The sequence below is a fragment of the Periplaneta americana genome, chromosome 8 (assembly GCF_040183065.1).
Source record: "Periplaneta americana isolate PAMFEO1 chromosome 8, P.americana_PAMFEO1_priV1, whole genome shotgun sequence".
Lineage (NCBI taxonomy): Eukaryota > Metazoa > Arthropoda > Insecta > Blattodea > Blattidae > Periplaneta > Periplaneta americana.
The window spans coordinates 96295214-96313977 of record NC_091124.1 but is presented as its reverse complement, the minus strand read 5'-3'; the positions used below and the strand labels follow the sequence as shown (position 1 = coordinate 96313977).

Sequence of the window (18764 nt, the reverse complement as noted above, 5' to 3'; positions counted from 1 at the left end):
TAAATAGAAGAAGACCATTCAAACAAGAAGTATTCTTGCTTTAATTGTTACAACCTATTATTCAAGTTAAAAATATTTGACTTCCCCGTATAAAACTATTCCATTGTTTGTGTAAGCGCATGAATTTAGCTGCTGAAAGCAGCAATATTATCTCAACTGATGCATGTTTCATTTTCTGAGTTCTGTTTATGGTCCAAATTTTACAACTTTAGCAGAGCAACGGGATTATTACTATGAAACCCTATCTCAGTTTCTGTCCAATTCCGTGTTTTACAGTTCTTTTATTGTCCTGCACATCCTTCTAAGTTTCTAACTTATTGTCTAGATCTGAAATTGATATATAACGTCCTAGGGAACCAAGTTTTAAGTTTTATATCTTTCCAATCACGTTATCATTAATTTAAACGTAGTGGAGTATACAGGTGTATACAGGTGGTTTTGCTTTGTTAATTATGTAGATGCTCACTAAAATTGCAGCATGGGAAAGGAAAATTCTGCGAAGAATATTGTTGTTGTTGTTTAGTCAACTGTCCGAAGACAGATCTGAACCTCAGTGATACCAAGAAGGGACCACTTATGAGGCAACTAGGCCAGGAGATAATAGGGTGGAGTGGCCAGTTCCTTTCCTCCTCCATTGCATACATTGCCGACTAGCTACATATTACATAGTCAGACTTTATATTCATACAAACAATTGTTCTTCCTCTGATGCATATCGTCAAGTGAGATGTACTGCCTGATAATAGAATATATGGACCAGAATTTGAAAATAGAGAATGAAAAGCTCGCAGTAACAAGGAGCTATATGAATTACACGGAAACCTACAGATTATTGGAGAAATAAAATGCTCAGGGCTTAGATGGTTTGGGCACATTGAAAGAAGTAATGAGAAGTCCATAATCAAGAAATATTCAGTGGTAAACCAGGTGGTATAAGATGTGTCAGCAAACCTATGAAGAGATAGTTGAAAGATGTGGAGAAAGATATTAAGGAATTGAAAATAAGATGTTGGAGAAGGCGAACTCAAGACAGAGAAGATTGGTTTTCAATAGTGTCAACGGCAATTCGGAAGGTGGTAGTCTGCTAGCATTTGCATCGAGAGAGACAGATAGAGAGGGCAAGGGAGTGTACAACATTGCCACATCGTACTTCACAAGCACATGCAATACAAATAGTGCAGGAGAGAATTTAAATTATCAAAAGACAATAATGACCTTATCTGTTGATTGCTGTAAGCATGACACCAAACAAACTCTCTTTCCTTCACTAACAATATTCTTTGCACGTTTCTCAATCCCACACCACATGCTTCTACAGTCGTTTCTTGCGCGTTGGCAACATTGCAGTCAGCATCAAGATTGCCAGCAGCATTCTGCTCGTCAACGTTTTTAAAATAATTACACACCTTAAACACTATTTTCCGCGCCTGCCTTTGCAAAACTTGTCTTTTTACAGTCTCTTCTTCCATTTATTATCTCACACGTACAGAGTAAATGTTAGTTTTACTTATTCAATGTATTGAAACACTCACACGTGAACAAACGAACTCGGGAAGTACTTGTTATAGATTGATTCTGATTGGTTCTACTGTACAAGTTTGTGACATCACATACCAGAAATGCTACAGCGCATGTAGCAGCCGACCGCCTTCCGAAATGCCGTCTAGTCTAGTTAGACACTGGCTCTACATGGGCTGTAATGAGAGAGAGAGAGGGAGGGAGGGAGAGGGAGGGAGGGAGGGAGAGGGAGAGGAGTAGGAGTAGGGAGATGGGAAGGGAGAGAGAGAGAATTTTTTTTTTTCACATAAGCCATGCTCAATAGGTTAACGGTTTACTTTCTCATTATATGGAATCTCGTGTTTCCGATTATGAGAGTCAAGTGTGAGATATCGGCCTTCAGTTTTCTCGATCATTTCACATACTCTCACTCATTACTTCCACCTTTGACTTTCCTCTTCTTTCCACATATTGTTAGCTGTTTTTTCATCTTGTTCTAGTCTTCCCAGAGGTCTGCATCATTAACTTTTAATGTCAGTGTCTTTTTTGTAATATTTCATCACCCATCCTCATAAACATGTCCAAACAATTTAATTCCATTTACCTACCAGTTTTATCTTACAGTTTTTCAATTCCTAAAATGTTCCTATTTCTTAATTCTTTGAGCTATCTGTTGTTTTCTATGACTATGCTGAAAAAAAATGTTCTCTCTATTGGTCAGTGGCGGCTCGTGGCTGAATATGAGAGTGTGGTACAATATGGAAAATTTACTTTTAAAAAGTCGTTAAAATTTGGTTGATCTACTCACTAGTGGAGCAGTATGAAGTTCATGCTGCAGAATCTGTCAATCACTGTTCCCAACACATAAATTATATCCCTGTCGGTCTGACACCTGGAAATCCGTCAGTATCCGTTAGAATTAAAAAAAAAATAAGACCCACTTAATATATCTATATAAAAATGAAAGCAAATATTAACGCAACTTTCTTACCAATCTTGATTAAAATAATAATAATTCATCCACATCATCTGGCTCTAGTTCTGCAGTTGATGTGCTGGGTTGGTCTACGTTCCCTCAAAAAATTAAACAATTAAAAATGACAACAGTTAAAAAAATCAAAAGACAATTTAAATTGTAATTTCCGCTAGAAAATCGGTCAACCATCAAAGCCATTCTTTTCCCGTCTGCTACATTGAAATTCCGTCAGTTCCATCAAAACTGACGGAATTTCCGTCCAGTTGGAAACACTGCTGCCAGTTACTTTGGAGTTCAACCCCTCTATGTTGGCAACCAGCAATCAAAATTTTAAATTCGAATAGCATTCCGGTGCATTCAAGCCGTCTGTCGGAAAGTTGAAGGAGTAGAATAGGAGTACAGCATCTTTCAATTAAATTGTATTAAATATAGTATATATAAATAAACTAATAATAAATGTTATAAACAATACGTTTCAGTTTTACAGGAAAATTTAATAATTAGCAAAAGAATAAAATAGTCATCCCTACATTCTGTGATCAGGACTTGTAAAATAGACACAAACTCACAAATAGTACACGACTGCTTCTCAGAGATATCGTGATGTCCGCATTGTTTGTAGACTGCAAATCATCTATACAAACAGTCACTCACGCCTGATTGGTTGTAGATTTTATAAAATGCCAATGTGAACGAGTCATTTCAGTTTGCTGCTTTTCCTTGTAGCTCACACTGTTTATAATGGGAAACCATAGACTACGTCATACAAGCGAATGTAAGCTCTCTGTGCTTGTGCAAGGTTCGCTGCAGTTCACTGCAATAAGGAAGTCAGCACACATTACCGACTGGGACTTGCAGACGACGCACAAGCTATAGACAATAGCAGTTCCTGATTCTGCATGCATTGGAACGCGTAACATGAATGAAAGAAAGAAAATATAAATAAGATTATGCTAGAGACAGAAAATTAACTGTGTGCTGCAATACTGCAGCACATAAAGAGCAGCTGCCACTGCTATTGGTTGAATTTTACTTCGATATTTCTTTATCATGGTCCACATGTTTCAGAAGCATATGCCAAAACTCGTCGTTTAAATTTTACTTAACATATGACATAACAAACTTGTTAGGTACTGATAATGATAAAATTTAGAATAAGAGTTGTTATATTTTGTTATCCAATGCTCAGCTGTCTTAGCAATGAAGCCAACAGCTGTCTTGGAATCCAGTATTTTTTTTTTTTTGTGTAAAAGTATTCGAGAGAGACTTGCAGTTAATTACGTAGATGATTTCTGTTCCTCCCGCTCCTGCACCATCATGACCGTCCAACAAATAAATATAAAGTCAGGTTTGAGAAGGATATTTAGTATTAGTTGTTTCTATTATTTTCTTTCTCCGTTCTCCCATCTTTATTCACTTCACTTTCTAAATTATTAAAATTTTCCTCTTCTCCATTTAATTTCTTTTAGTTATTGGGTGTGGTTTCTTGATATCTTCATTACTACTGTTTTATTCTCATTTATCTGTAATCCATACTCAGTCGTCACATTATTGCATTTTTCTCATTTTGATTCTAATTCTCTTGCTTTATGCCCCCAAATCATTTATGTCATCTGCAAACATCGAAGTTTTTGTATCTGATCTATTTTTTCTCCCAAAACCTCTATTTTCGTATCTCATTCTTAACAATGTCACATTGTGTTCTCACAAAATACTTGCATTTTGTTGTGAAATAATATCTCCTCCCCTTCCCCTATTATTTGTCTTACAATGAAATTATGGTCCACCATTGATCTTTTCTGACAGATTGAATGTTGTTCTTTAAATTTCTCATCAAAACTCTTAATTAATTTATTAGTTTTATTCTGTCATAAATGTTAAATCATTGACTAAGTAATGTGATTCCTTTGTAATTGCAGTATTTCTTTTTGGTTTCTTGAAATATAAAAAGGAAATATTGTTATGCTACAAAAACATTGATTTCAAAATTTTCATGGACGTACATGTTTCCAGCATCTCTGACATCGAAAAAGTCATTTTCGGCATTCTATCTGTCTGTGTATAGCAACTTCTCCTCTAACTCATTCATTCATAGTGTTCTGCCCAAAGGCAGGTATTTCACTGCAAACCCAGCATTCTTCAGTGTTTCATATTTTCTGCCTTCCTCTTTGTCTCTGCATATGATTCATATATCTTAATATCGTTTATCATCTGATATCTTCTTCTGCTCTGAACTCTTCTTTCGTTCACCATTCCTTCCTTCAGAAGGCAGTTTCTTCTCAACTAGTGACCCAGACAATTCCTTTTTCTCTTCCTGATCAGTTTCAGCATCATTCTTTCTTCACCCACTCTTTCCAATGCAGCTTTGTTTCTTATTCTGTCTGTCCATTTCACACGCACTACTAGCATTTGAAATGTGGCTATGGAGAAGGATGGAGCTTTTAACAAAAAAAGAACATCTGCTGCTGACCTTTGGAGAAAGAACTAAGGTCGAGACTAGAGGTTCTTTAAACGTTCCACTGCAACTACAGGGCATGCAATAATTGGTCAACGGAAAAGTGTGCTTTTCAAACAGGTACGCAATAGATCTATTGTGTACAAGTGTTAAAATGTATGACTTGTATGTCATAGTGCCAGAGTTCGAATCTCGGTTACTTGAAAGAGAGTTTTATATTTACCTTTTTATAAGCCTCATATTATTCACTCCAATGATTTTTAGTTCATAATCATATAGTTAATATGGCTGGTTGTTGTATTCCGATTTTACCATGTGATCAGTATTATGCACGCTCACCAATACAAAATACAAAATGAGTAATATTTAATAGCCTACCTTAATTTATAATTGAAATAAATTAAGTTCGGTAAAACGTTTATAATAACATTTAAAGCTAAAATATGGGGAGGTAGGGAATGGGAACAGTTGTTCTGAACCATTTCCTTCCTTCGATGTTGACCTTACAATTGTTTGTTATTCTACGAGGTTATCCATCACTTGTGTATAAGTGGTAAATTGTATGACTCATTCTGTTGCCATTATGAATTTAAGTCTTGAATTCATATATGTTTGTTTCTATTTTTAATTTATTTCATCTGATGATATTTTGAAATAAGGACATTCCTATAAAATTAATGTGCCTAAATATTGGTATTTTTATTGCACTTTACAGCATTTGTTATGCTTTATTAGTAAAATCTTACAAGAAATATAATGATGTAGCTTTTCGCTAAGTTACATCAAATTGATAGTATTAAGAGACGATATTTCTTGTAATACCAGTACTGGTACTTAATTTTGTTCAAAGTTTGTATGTGGTTAGGTTTGATTTTTGGAACGAAATGTCATAACATGAGTTTAAATTATTCGATTGTTTCGATAACCTTAGTAATTAGTGCTGTGGGATTAATCAATCAAAAATAATTAATTGAATAATCGAGTCGATTAAAATTAATCGATTGTACTTGATATTAATTATTACCGGTATTTTGTTAATGCAAACTTAGACTAAAAATTGCGACAATATTCGTCTCTCAGAAATTACTTCCTTCTACGCACAATAGTACCGTTATTTTGTAACTGCAAAGCAGGTAGTATAGCGCAAATCATTACACAAACACTTCAGAAAGAGATGGGGGGTATGAGGACAATGACCTGGTCTACCACTATTGACAGTTGAAACATAATGCGAAACTCTTATTATTATTATTATTATTATTATTATTATTATTATTATTATTATTATTATTATTATTATTATTATTATTATAATACCGGTGTCAGGGTTCCTTAAGTTGTTAGCCTTTTCAAAAGTGTACGAATGTTATTCATCAACTGTATTCAGCTATTTGGAAGGCAGTTGGTGTTCAGTTTCTTGTATAATTAATTGGAGCCCATTCAGTATAATTGTTTATTTCCTTTCTTATGATTTCCTAGTGAAATTAGTGCTGGATAGTCTTGATTGATTTCATTATTTCTTTTAGGCCTTTGTTTAGTTCCTTTTTAAATGTTGATGTGTAAACTTCAGATGATAGGTGAAGAGGTTCATGTTTTGGATGTTATTCTTGTTTTGTAACTTCGTTTCAGGTGTTCATTATTCCATAGCCAACAAGTCCCCAAAAACAGCTGTCATAACGTACATGATGTATGAATAACAGCACCAGTGTTTAATTAATGTTCATATTCTAAAATTTTGTTGAAACAATATCACTCAGCATTTAATTATTTTGTTGAAACAAGATTATCAGTCAGTGTTTCATTAATGTTCATATTCTAAACTTTTGTTGAAACAGAATCATCAGTCAGCATTTAATTAATGTTCATATTCTAAACTTTTATTGAAACAAGATCAACAAGATTGTCAGTCAGCATTTAATTAATGTTCATATTCTAAACTTTTGTTGAAACAAGATTATCAAGCAGTGTTTAATTAATGTTCATATTCTAAACTTTTGTTGAAACAAGTTCAACAAGATTATCAGTCAACATTTAATTAATGTTCATATTCTAAAATTTTGTTGAAACAAGATCATCTGTCAGCATGTAATTAATGTTCATATTCTAAACTTTTGTTGAAACAAAATCATCAGTCAGTGTTTAATTAATATTCATATTCTAAACTTTTGTTGAAAGAAGATCAACAAGATTATCAGTCAGCATTTAATTAATGTTCTTATTCTAAACTTTTGTTGAAACAAGATCATCAGTCAGCATTTAATTATTTTGTTGAAACAAGATTATCAGTCAGCATTTAATTAATGTTCATATTCGAAACTTTTGTTGAAACAAGATCAACATGTTTATCAGTCCATTTAATTAATGTTCATATTCTAAACTTTAGTTGAAACAAGATTATCAGTTGTAAAGTAATATACAGTATTGAACTTATAAATCTTCAACTCTTATATAAGTAAATAGTTTCAAGACTAATTTATGTAATAGTTTGCTTGACATCCTTTCACTGTTCTCCTATATCACAATTTTTTATTCCATCTTGAATTCCATCGTCATGCATACATTGAACGTGTTTGTACCTAATTAATTGTTTTTCAGTTATTTAACATTACTGTAGTGTAAGTCAAAGGCCACTTAATGTTCCTGTAAAATGTAAAGGATTTGTGCTGGATAAAATTGTTCATGATAGAAATAGATTAGGCCCAAGGGAAATCATATTGGTCTGTGTCAACTAGATGGTTGTCATTTTTAATCAAATTCCAAAATTAGAAATGTGAATATGGTGATTCAATACATGAAATAAGGCTATAATTTCACAACAAATGCTATGGTGTAAAATTTTTCAACAACTGGTAAAAATGTAGGCCTATGTACTTATCTTCCAGTTATAAAATCTACTCAACGTGCTGTCCATTTTCCTGTAGCTACAATCATAGGCATTTCTCCAGCTCTCGCAGAACATTTTGCAACATAGCAAGTGTGATAGGATTGCAAACAACTGTGCATCCCTTAGATAGTCAAAATCGTCCATTTTCATGGCATGCATTATTGCCTTCATATGTCCCCAAAAGTAAAAATCCAGTAGTATTACATTCTTGAAATGTGGCGACCATTCAACAGATCTCCATCCACAAGGAAATTGAACATTAAAAAAAACAGTGTCCCCATGTGTTCGTGCTCCATTCAGTTGAAAAAACTGTGGAAAAGTACCATCCTCCATAAGCAAGAATGTAAAAACCTACTCACGTAAGAAGTCCAAGTAGACGTCACCATTTAAGGTTGTCCACACACCACACTACACCATAGACTTACCAGAACCAACTATTCGGCTGGGATCTGTTCAATCTGGGTTATCAGATGATCAGTATCAAATGTTGTGGGCCTAATTATTAATTTAACTAGCACTCGGCGAAGATTCTTTTGCGAATACTGAATCTACGTTTATATTCTAAGATGGAAGAACAGTTGGAAGAAGAGTAGTTTGGTTTCAGGAAGGGAAAAGAGAGATGCAATTGGACTGCCATGGACAATCGGCGAAAGATACCTAGAGAAGAATAAAGAATAAAGAAGTCTAGGTAGGTAGTATTTGTGGACTTCAGTAATGTTTATATGAAAAAAACGAGTGAAAGTCAGAATAGGAGAAGAACTGTCAGAAGGAAGTGAAATTGGGAGAGGAGTACGTCAAGGATGTCCTTTATCATCTACCCTGTTCAACATCTACTTGGAGGAACTGTTTTCAGAAATGGGAGGAATGACAGTAGGAGGAAGAAGAATAAAATGCATAAGATTTGCTGATGATATGGCGTTATTAGCAGAAGAGGAAATTATGCTAAAGGATATGCTACTGAAGCTAAATGACAGCTGTGAGCAGTATGGGATGAAGATAAATAAAATAAGACGAAGAGCATGGTCATAGGAAGAAGAATACAGAAGATAAACTTGCGAATTCTAAATGAGGCAGTAGAACAAGTGCACAGCTTCAGATACTTGGGATGTACTATAAGCAGTAACATGAGTTGCTGCCAGGAAGTCAAAATGAGGATAGTAATGGCCAAGGAAGCTTTTAATAGAAAAAGGAGAATCTTCTGCGGACCTTTGGAAAAAGAACTGAGGAAGAGACTAGTGAAGTGCTTTGTATGGAGTGTGGCATTGTATGGGGCAGAAAATGGATATTACGACGAAGTGAAGACAAGCAAATAGAAGCATTTGAAATGTGGATATGGAGAAGAATGGAATGTGTGAAGTGGACAGACAGATTAAGAAATGAAGCTGTGTTGGAAAGAGTGAGTGAAGAAAGAATAATGCTGAAACTGATCAAGAAGAGGAAAAGGAATTGGCTGAGAAGAAATTGCCTTCAGAAGGATGCACTGGAAGGAATGGTGAACGGGTAGAAGAAGATATCAGATAGACGACATTAAAATATATGGATCATATGAGGAAACAAAGAGGAAGGCAGAAAATAGAAAAGACTGGAGAAAGCTGGGTTTGCAGTGAAAAACTTGCCCGTGGGCACAACAATGAATGAATGAATGAATGAATGAATGAAGGTAGAATATAGAAAAGACAGTTATGCAGAGAGAAGGTAAAGTAATCCATCTGGCATTAAAAACACAGCAACGTAAATTTAGGGAAGAATGATAGGCTGTGGTTAAGATTAAACCAGTCTACAGGGACAAGACAGCGGTTAGATTTAGAGCTAAATCTTGAAAGTGGCATAAGGAGTGTAGCTGATAGCGATGTCTAGGAGAGGGAGTTTAGTAAGTATACCATCATGCAAAGTGACCTGGACTATATGAAACTATGTAGAGTCGTTAAACTTGCAGTTTTATCGGTAAGCAAATAGGATATTGACAGGCACAGGCTGCTTCAGAAGAAGTTAAACCTGGCTGAAGACAATACATATGATATATGATTAGGATTACGTTAACGCACTGTGTATAAGTATTTAATTTATAATTTAATATAATCTACATAATATAATATGCAATGTATACATCTGTTTTAATCACCATATCTTGTGACATTTCTAAACGTTGGACATTTCGTAGAGAGGACTTATTGCAAAGTGGACCATATCTCACCTAACCTTCGTGGATGCAAGTGTTAAGCTTAAGAAAATATTTATTATGTATTTTGTGAATGTATGGAAGATATTTCGCATGCAATTCGCATGTAGACAGATTTTGTACTTGAAAAATCTTTGTTCTCCACTGCACGATGTAGTGGGTGCAAATTGAAAACATAGGCTATCAGCATTGTTTGTGTCTTCATAAGTGAGTAATGCATCTTTTATTCTACACATTTCCACATATCCAGAGTTCTTCTCTAGAACATTTGTCAGTTAATATTTGTCCCTTTCTGTAAGTGCTTGACATTTGTTCTGTTGACTGAAGAGCATCTGTTTTTTTTAGTTTTAGTTTTGATGATTCTAAGTACCGGTGCAATGTACTTACCACAGAACTGAAATTTGTTGAAATTTATATAAAAGATTTTCTAAAAGCTATGGTGAAAGAAATCCTTTTACTACCTTTTTAGAAATCCTTTTACTACCTTCAGAATGTAGTCCTTCTCAAAGGCACTGATTATGTGAATAACTACATCATAATTTTGAACAAAATACAAGGCTGTGTCCAACCAGTCCCCACCGAGTTATAATTGGCAATGAAGGCAAAGGAATTCCAGTTGCCATTTCCTTAATTTCTTGATACTGGAAGGAGTCCTAAGAAATATTTTCTTTACACTTGCAATAAAATTATCGACGTCACTAATGCAGGCTCTAATTCTTCCGCAACTTTGTGGAGACCATAGGCCAGGTAGCTAGATGTATTAACTTTGGATAAGATCTATGCATTTTTTTGACAGTTTTTTTCATGTAAACAGCACTGTCAGTAACCATTAGCAAAGCATTTTGTTTCTTAACACCTGCAGGTCACAACATAGGCGAGCAATTATCAAATAACTTTGTAATTTTAGAATAATTAAGCTCCTATAGTTCTTTTGAGGTTAGGACATGCATTTTTTTTAAGGTTATTTTGTAGGTTATTGTTTACGGTTTATCAACATCTTAGGTTATTTAGCGTCTGAGTGAGATGAAGGTGATAATGCCAGTGAAATGAGTCTGGGATCCAGCACCGAAAGTTACCCAGCATTTGCTCATAGACATGCATTTCACCTACCGGTACACCATTCAGCATGATACAGTTTAACCATAGACTGTTTCATTGACTTAATGTACACTGTATATACGCAGTGAACTATAGGTGCGAAAAGTTTGGGAGAGTTTGTTATGAAGTGGCATGCACGACATGTGACATATATACTCTGTTCTACAGTCTGATTGCTTTTATTTCTTACTAAACTCCCTCTCCCTAGTGATGACACAGGATTAATCAATCAATCAATCTTCTTAATGTATCCAGCTGTTTGCTGATAACATAAAGTCCACTATAGTCTTTTTCATGAGAAATGAGGGGTATTTTGATTGGTGTTCATGATAGATGCCCGCTGCCAGCAGCCAGAGTTGAGGTGTAGTCAGTATATACTGCAGAGCTGTGTCTTCTGCAAATGGTACTGATGATTTTAATTTACTTCTTTTGTGGTTTAAAATTTTTCCTTTGTCAGAAGAGAGCCAATTGTTGATCCATGCTTATAAAATGAGACTACTGAAGCAGAGGCACTGGATAGAGATATCACTTGAAGTCTTGGTTGCAAATACGTTACCTGTTTTGCAATGTTATCGACATTCTCATTTCGAGGTATACCACAATGACTAGGTATGCATTGAAATGTTATTTCTTTATAGAGTTTTTTTAGTTTACCTAGTTGTTTCTGAATTAGGATAATTTTATGTGTGTATAGGTTTGGTACATATTTGATTATATTAAATATAGTCCCCTTGGAGTCGGTAAGTATGCAAATTAGATTTTTCAGAAATTTGAGTAACATATTGAAGAGCAGCATCAACAGCTAGCAATTCAGTGTCAAGACTGGAGGAGGATGAACATGGTATGAAGTAACTTTCTTGATATTTTGGAATATAATATCCTGCTCCTGATGTTCCATTATTAGGATTTAGAGATCCATCTGTATAAATTTGAAGGTGATCCTTATATGTGTTGCAGATTAGTTCCATGGTATCTAACTTAATGTATGGACGATCATTTTTGGAATGATTTCCTGGAATTTGTATGCTATGTTCTGGAATCACCCATTTCCATGGAGGAATTTCGTTCACAACTGTAGTTTTAGCAATAAGTGGGTCTGTAATATAGATTGGTATTTCTTCTTTGTTTGTTTTATAGAAATTGCACAGGATATTATCTGACAGTTTGAAGAACATCTGAGATCTGGATGAGGCTTGCAATTTTAAATGTATTTTTAGATCCTTTTTTAATACCTACATAATGTCTGATCGGTTGAATATTACATTCATTTCCTAGGGCAACAGTTTGTGTGGTTTTTGAGACTCGTAGGTATAATCTTAAGGTTGAGTTTTGAAGAACATAAATTTTTTGTAGATGAGTTGCTGATGCTTTCCCCATATTTCATATCCATAGGTCAATTTTGATCATATATAAGCATTATAAAACAGATATATTGTCGTGATATCTGATCGACATTCCTGATTAGCTATATCTTATGGTGGTAGACACTGCGAAGCAACATTGGTGAAATGTGTTTTCCATAAAAGTTTTTCATCAAAATTTAATCCTAGGATCTTAGGAGTTGGATTGTACTGAATTTCTTGATTATTCAAATAAATGTGAGGTTTATAGTTTTCTAAGCTATATCTTCTTGTGAAGACAGTATATTCAGTTTTTTATTGTGGGATAGATAGATTCCATTTGGATGCCCAATTACTATATTATTTACAGTTGTTTGTATAACTCTTAATGTTTCATTTGGATCGTTGTTCATAGCCCATATTGTAACATGATCTGCATAGATACTTATTTTTACCTCAGGTGGATCAATATCATGTAAGTCATGTAACATTATATTAAATAAATTTGTACTTAAAACAGAACCTTGAGGTAATTTTTTTTTTTGGGTGAAGATAAATTTTTATTTCCTGAGGTTTGAATTGTTCTTTCATTAAGAAAAGAATGTAGAAATCTTAGCATTCTGCCTTTGATTCCAAGTTTCATAAATTGTAATAAAATGGATCTGTGAAGAGTATTATCAAAAGCAGCTTCAAAGTCTAACATTACAGCTAATGAATTCGTAGTCTTCTTTTCTGTGAAACCTTTATAAATTTCTTGAGCAAAATATAATAGAGCTTCAGTTGTGCCACATGATGGTCTAAAGCCAAAATGTTATGGCCTTAAAAGATTGAAAGTGTCAAGTCTCCAGGTTAATCTTCTGTGAACAATGTGCTCCAGTAATTTAAAAATGTCTCTTGGTAGTGGAAATGTTGAAATTTTGACTGCGATTTACACAAGTATGTGTGCTGCCTCCGTAGACTTCAAGCCAAGCAGCTATAAGTCTCTCATTGCGCTGCTTACGTCATGGGTCTCCAATGGAGCACTTAGTAGCGAGCTGGCTTGCCATCCCTGGGACCCGAGTTCGATTCTCGGTGACAACTTTTTTTTTATTAACATAACTAATTTTTGTACATGTTACCTTTCTTCATTTTTTTATTTTTTTTTGTAGTGGAACGAATCATTTCGCAACTCTGGCTCCACTAGGAGAATTAAAATAACTCTTGGGCGATTAATTTTCTTCCTGAAATGAAACAAAGATAAACAAACAAATTAAAGAAAAAAATACACATGTTGATCTAATACTTTGTCCACATGCCACCGGCTTCTATTACTGCTTGGCATCTTCGGGGCATTGAGTCCATCAGATCGCAGAAATAGTTCTGGTCCTCAGCAAGATTTTCCCAGGTAGCCAGAACTTGATCCCACAACTGATCTGGATTTTGAAGTGGGTTGTCTCGATATTTGTCAATCCTCCTCTTTTTCATGCCTTTTCGTGAACCATCTTTGAATGTTCATGGCTGTGTGCACAGGGTGGTTGTCCTGCTGGAAAATTAAATTTCTTTCGGAAAGAAAACAATTATAAATTTCATGAATCCAGTTCTTTCGCTTCTGTTTTAAAGCCAGTGCAAACAATAACAATTCCTCTGGATCCATCCTCTTCGCCACCTTGTAGAAAATCTCTCTGATGAAGCATTATTATAGCATGTGCGCATGTTCATATCTTATCACTAAGTATAATATCGCACAAAAGCATAGTGCTATATAGTATAGTGTCCGGTGTGCACTGGCCTTCAGTCAACAGTGTGACTATTAAAACATAATAAAATATTAATAAAGATTTAAGTTACATATAGTTAAGGAATAATTTTCACATCCCATTACTTTATTAATAAGTCACAGGGCAAAACATGTTTCCAAAAATAATGCGAACCATGTCTAACTAATTTCAAGTAAATCAAGTTAATGTCCAATTTCGTGATAGCCATATCCTGGAGTATTGCATTGGTACATACGGAACATTTTTACGGACGGCTTTAGTCTAGTGAACAGAGCGCCTATTTCCGAATCAGTCGGTGGCGTGTTCCACATCCCTGTTATGCATTCCTTTTTCAATAAATTAATTTGCTTCTTAATTTGTTAACAGTCTTTACCGCACTACTTATTTAAGCTGGATTCTTTTCCCTGGAACTTGTTCTGACTACTAAGGGATGACATACAACGAAACGAAACTAATTATATTACCTCAACCAGTTGTTCTCTTGTGAATCAGATCGCTGGTCCTCTGCTCATGTGCACTGCCTCCTTTCTGGGATTATGCGACAAAACTTTTTTCTAATACAGTACCTGCTACATCATTTGCATGCAGGCCAACAATGAAGCAATGCGGTTACAAAATAATAATAAATGGAGAAAAAGTATTATTATTATTATTATTATTATTATTATTATTATTATTATTATTATTATTATTATTATTATTATTGCCATAATTATAGCTTTGTAATTATTGAATTCCTGATAACAGTGGTGACCTCATTTGAGGAAGTATTATATTTTTTATACAATAACTGCAATTAGGTATAGGTAATATTCTTGAAACCTGTGATCCAAAATAAAAAAAAAATTAAAGATTTATGAATTTACTGTGCTGTGCTGTGAAGTAGGCCTATAGTTGCAGAGCTGAAAGAAAGTAGGAACTTCATAGCAAATATGCTGTGTTAAATAACTATTTTCAAGATAGATGTTCAATGTTCGCATAAATTTAATTCTAATAAATGAAAGTTAATATACCAATTAAGTTTTGTTATGTTTGAATGCACATTATATATTAATTTACTAATATTTCTTAGGTATGTAGTTATAATAACCACTTTCATGTGTTAAAATAAAAACTCAGTTGTATGTTACCTAGTTGACTAGTTTCAGCTTTGTCTCGGCTGTTTTTATGATATGATCAGTTTCTTCTAGTCACGATCTTCGTGATGCTGTATCTTTCATGAATTTTTGTGTCATTCAAATTTTCAAAATGATCGTTTCTTAAATGGTTAACGTTATCTCCATCTGACTCTTAAATTTTTGAGCAGTTCCAGATATAACAATTCTAAGTCGAAATGTTCCGTCATTTTATATTGCAACTAATGAACCATTAAAAATTTTAAGAAGGAAATTTCTAGCACTAAATTTAATGATAGCTTTACTGGTTCGTTGGGCTAAAGATCCTTGGTGAGATATAAAAATGATTTAATGAATCAGTAAATAAATTAATGAATCATTAAAACCTTATTGAAGTTTGGTGAAACCTGCCCTTAGTCTTTTCCCCCTTCTTAAAGATAGATACAATTATGGACTCCTTCCATTGTTCCGGTACAATTTCCTTTTCCCAAATAGCAAATGCAAGTTCAAAATTTCGCTAGATAATGCGCTTCCACCCTCTGGTATTAATTCTGCTGGAATTTGATCGATACCTGGAGACTTGTACTTTTTCACATTTTCTATTGCAATTTCGACTTCAGAAAGTGTGGGTTCAAGTATAAATGGCTCAGCAGTTTGTATTTGAATTCTGTCCCGATCATTTATTTCTATTTGGCCTGTGTACATTAGTAGTTGCCCAAAATAGTTTTTCCATCTGTTCAGGATTGAATGAGTACCCGCAAGCAAGTTTTCATTCTCATCCTTGATCACGATCACATTTACCCTGTTTGATATCCTTTCTTAAATTTCTTTATGCCCTTATATAAAAAATCTCTAATGTTTTTATTCTTATTATTTGTTTTAATTATCTCTATTCGCCTGAACTGGATCCTGTAAGAATTTCAATTTTGCCTGTTTCCTTCTTTCTTCTACCATGTAACAATCTTTATTAAACCACGATTTCTTTTTCTTAGTTTCATAATAACCTATGCTCTATTCAGCTGCAATTTTGATATTATCTCTAATATTTTCCCACATGTTATTAACATCTTACTCCACCTCAACTTCGTCGAAACTTTCTAAAGTGGCAAACTTATTTGAAATTTCGACCTAATAAAGTTGCTTAGTTTCCTCGGTTTTTAATTTCGGAATTTGAATCTCCTAATATTAACTTGTTGCTCTACTCACTTGGCTGCTGATAGTTTTTCTCTTAATTCTCCATTTACCAAATAATGGTCAGAATTACAGTCTGCCCCCCTGAATGTTAGAATGTCTACTATACTAGTATGTCTCCATTTATCTATCAAGATGTGATCTATTTGGTTGTGTGTGAATCCATCTGTCCACGATTGCTCACTTCCACTATCTGCTGGTACTATAGCTTCTAAAATTTACAAATACTATAAAATAATGGGAATTAATCAGCAAAATTATGAAAGCCTTCCCTAGTACAGTGACACACAAGAATATGTTTGTATAAAACCTTAGCTACACCTGTACTATGTTACGTAATTGAAGCATGGACAATGAGAAGTATTGATATCAGCAGAATAACAGCCTGTAAAATGAAATTTATGAGAGCTACACTAGGTTATACTTGCTTCAACCACAAAAAAAATTAAGATATTATGCAAGAACTCCAATTACAACCAGTTTCACAGTTCATAAACAAGTACCAGCTGCAGTGGAGAAACCATGTCCAACGAATGAATCATAATAGACTTCTAAAAGCCATGCTTCAATATCGTCCCCAAGGGAAGAGATATTTGGGCCATCCAAAAAAAAGTGGGCAGAGAATGACTCACTGAGACTGTAATAAGCCATGGGCCTTATACTTGTTTTGATGATGATGGTGATTAATGAATTCTCACAATAGAATGAATCCTAGGTTCTTTCACCTCTACGCAACTGGATCTATAAACTTGTGCCTGCTAAGAAGCAGTAGGACCATTTACACAGATGCTCCAACGTGTCAGTGTTGGCATGCTGCTCCAAATTGTCATACTGGAGTGCATGCTTGGAGTGTTCGTGGCAAAAAACATAATATAGATGAAATTATAAAGTAATGCAGGAAAGGAGGAAATTAAGTAGATGAATCGACAAGTATTGCCACAATATAATAGCAAAGAGCAGCAAATGACGCTCACCCTGTCATTATAGTTGATTGTAGCTGCCATAGCAGATTATATTCACCAAGGATATGCCAGTGAATGCCTTCCCAAACGAGCTACTTCTTTCTTTGAGCGTATTCCGAATCTCAGCGCTGAGCAATCTGATGGCATCACAGTGTTCCGAATTTCAATGATGACGTCACTGATTCTCCACCAGTGCCATCAGCTTGCAAAGGTGGTGGCAGTCTCCATCAGCCGCCATCAGTGAATCTGATTGGTTCTTGTATAGGGCGGGAATTAGCAGACGAATGACATCGTGCACTGTTGTGTCATGGCGGTGTGTTCTGCTGTATTGTTTGTAATGAGCACAACGTAAAAAAAATATGTTAATGGGTTATGAACGAACATGTCAACGGACCAGTTATTACTACTGATTCAAGAAATAATTGTTTATGCTCTCTTTTCTTTGAACGAGATGATAGTACGGAAATTTCGAAAACTCTTGCTAGCGTAGCACAGACAACAACTTGTACAGCCGCCATGACAGCCATCGAACCTTCCAGCAGTTTTGTTACTATTTCGCTGCAGCATGACGTCATTGTTATCCACCGGTCCGATGAGATTCGGAATACGCTGTTTGTGATAAGTAGGCCTATGTAGCATATCATTACATATCATTGATGTTCTTTTATTTCACTGTACACAAATTACACTATTTGTTTCTTATGCTATATATGCAAATATACTTGTAAGACTTGTATATCATTGCCATTTCGAAGTCCTTGGTAAATCATCGTCGTGTTCTGTGTCACTCTTTTGAGGTATGCTACATTCTTTCATCAGCTGGTGAGAACTACCGCCTCTCTGGGGCCCAAGGTTAAGTTCCTGGATACTCGCTGCCTGTAAGAATAAATATTTCGTTTAATTTATAACAAACATATGAAATACGAACATCCTTAAAGTAAACTGAAACGACGAATTCTTTCATATTCCCTTTTACAAATGTATTACGGTCATGTGAAGAACATATTGGGTTTCTGAACCATGTCATCGGTTTTTTTTTTCAACATTTCGAAATCACTTCAATATTCAATCAGAATTCTACTACTCAAGACCCCCGAAAGGTTCCCTACTCTGATCCGCCTTTTCTACATGACTAGGCAAAACAACAATATTGTCTGTTGTTCCAAAATAGATCAATCACAACAATCTAATGATGATGAAGGTATGAATTATCACTCAGTGATGCTCTTTTCCGTCTTTATTTTACTTCTGCCTAGTATGTATTATCCCCTAGGGATTTGTTACAGTATAATTCCATATGTCGTTAGGGA

General features: G+C 34.7%; 2 protein-coding genes across 9 annotated transcripts in view; one reads left to right on the top strand and one right to left on the bottom strand.

Annotated features, from left to right (window-relative positions):
• Nucleotides 1-8001, top strand: part of LOC138704910 (uncharacterized) — a 148043-nt gene extending 140042 nt beyond the window's left edge. For all 7 annotated transcript variants that reach the window (XM_069833311.1, XM_069833309.1, XM_069833310.1 and 4 more), the window contains one exon: nt 6558-8001. In XM_069833311.1, the coding sequence (XP_069689412.1) occupies nt 6558-6625 (68 nt within the window). In that variant the 3' untranslated portion in view covers nt 6626-8001. The remainder of the gene's footprint in view (nt 1-6557) is intronic.
• Nucleotides 8002-18097: 10096 nt separating this feature from the next.
• LOC138704911 (maltase A2-like) overlaps nt 18098-18764 on the bottom strand; it is a 73591-nt gene continuing 72924 nt past the window's right edge. For both annotated transcript variants that reach the window (XM_069833312.1, XM_069833313.1), the window contains one exon: nt 18098-18330. In XM_069833312.1, coding sequence (XP_069689413.1) covers nt 18270-18330 — 61 coding nt within the window. In that variant the 3' untranslated portion in view covers nt 18098-18269. The remainder of the gene's footprint in view (nt 18331-18764) is intronic.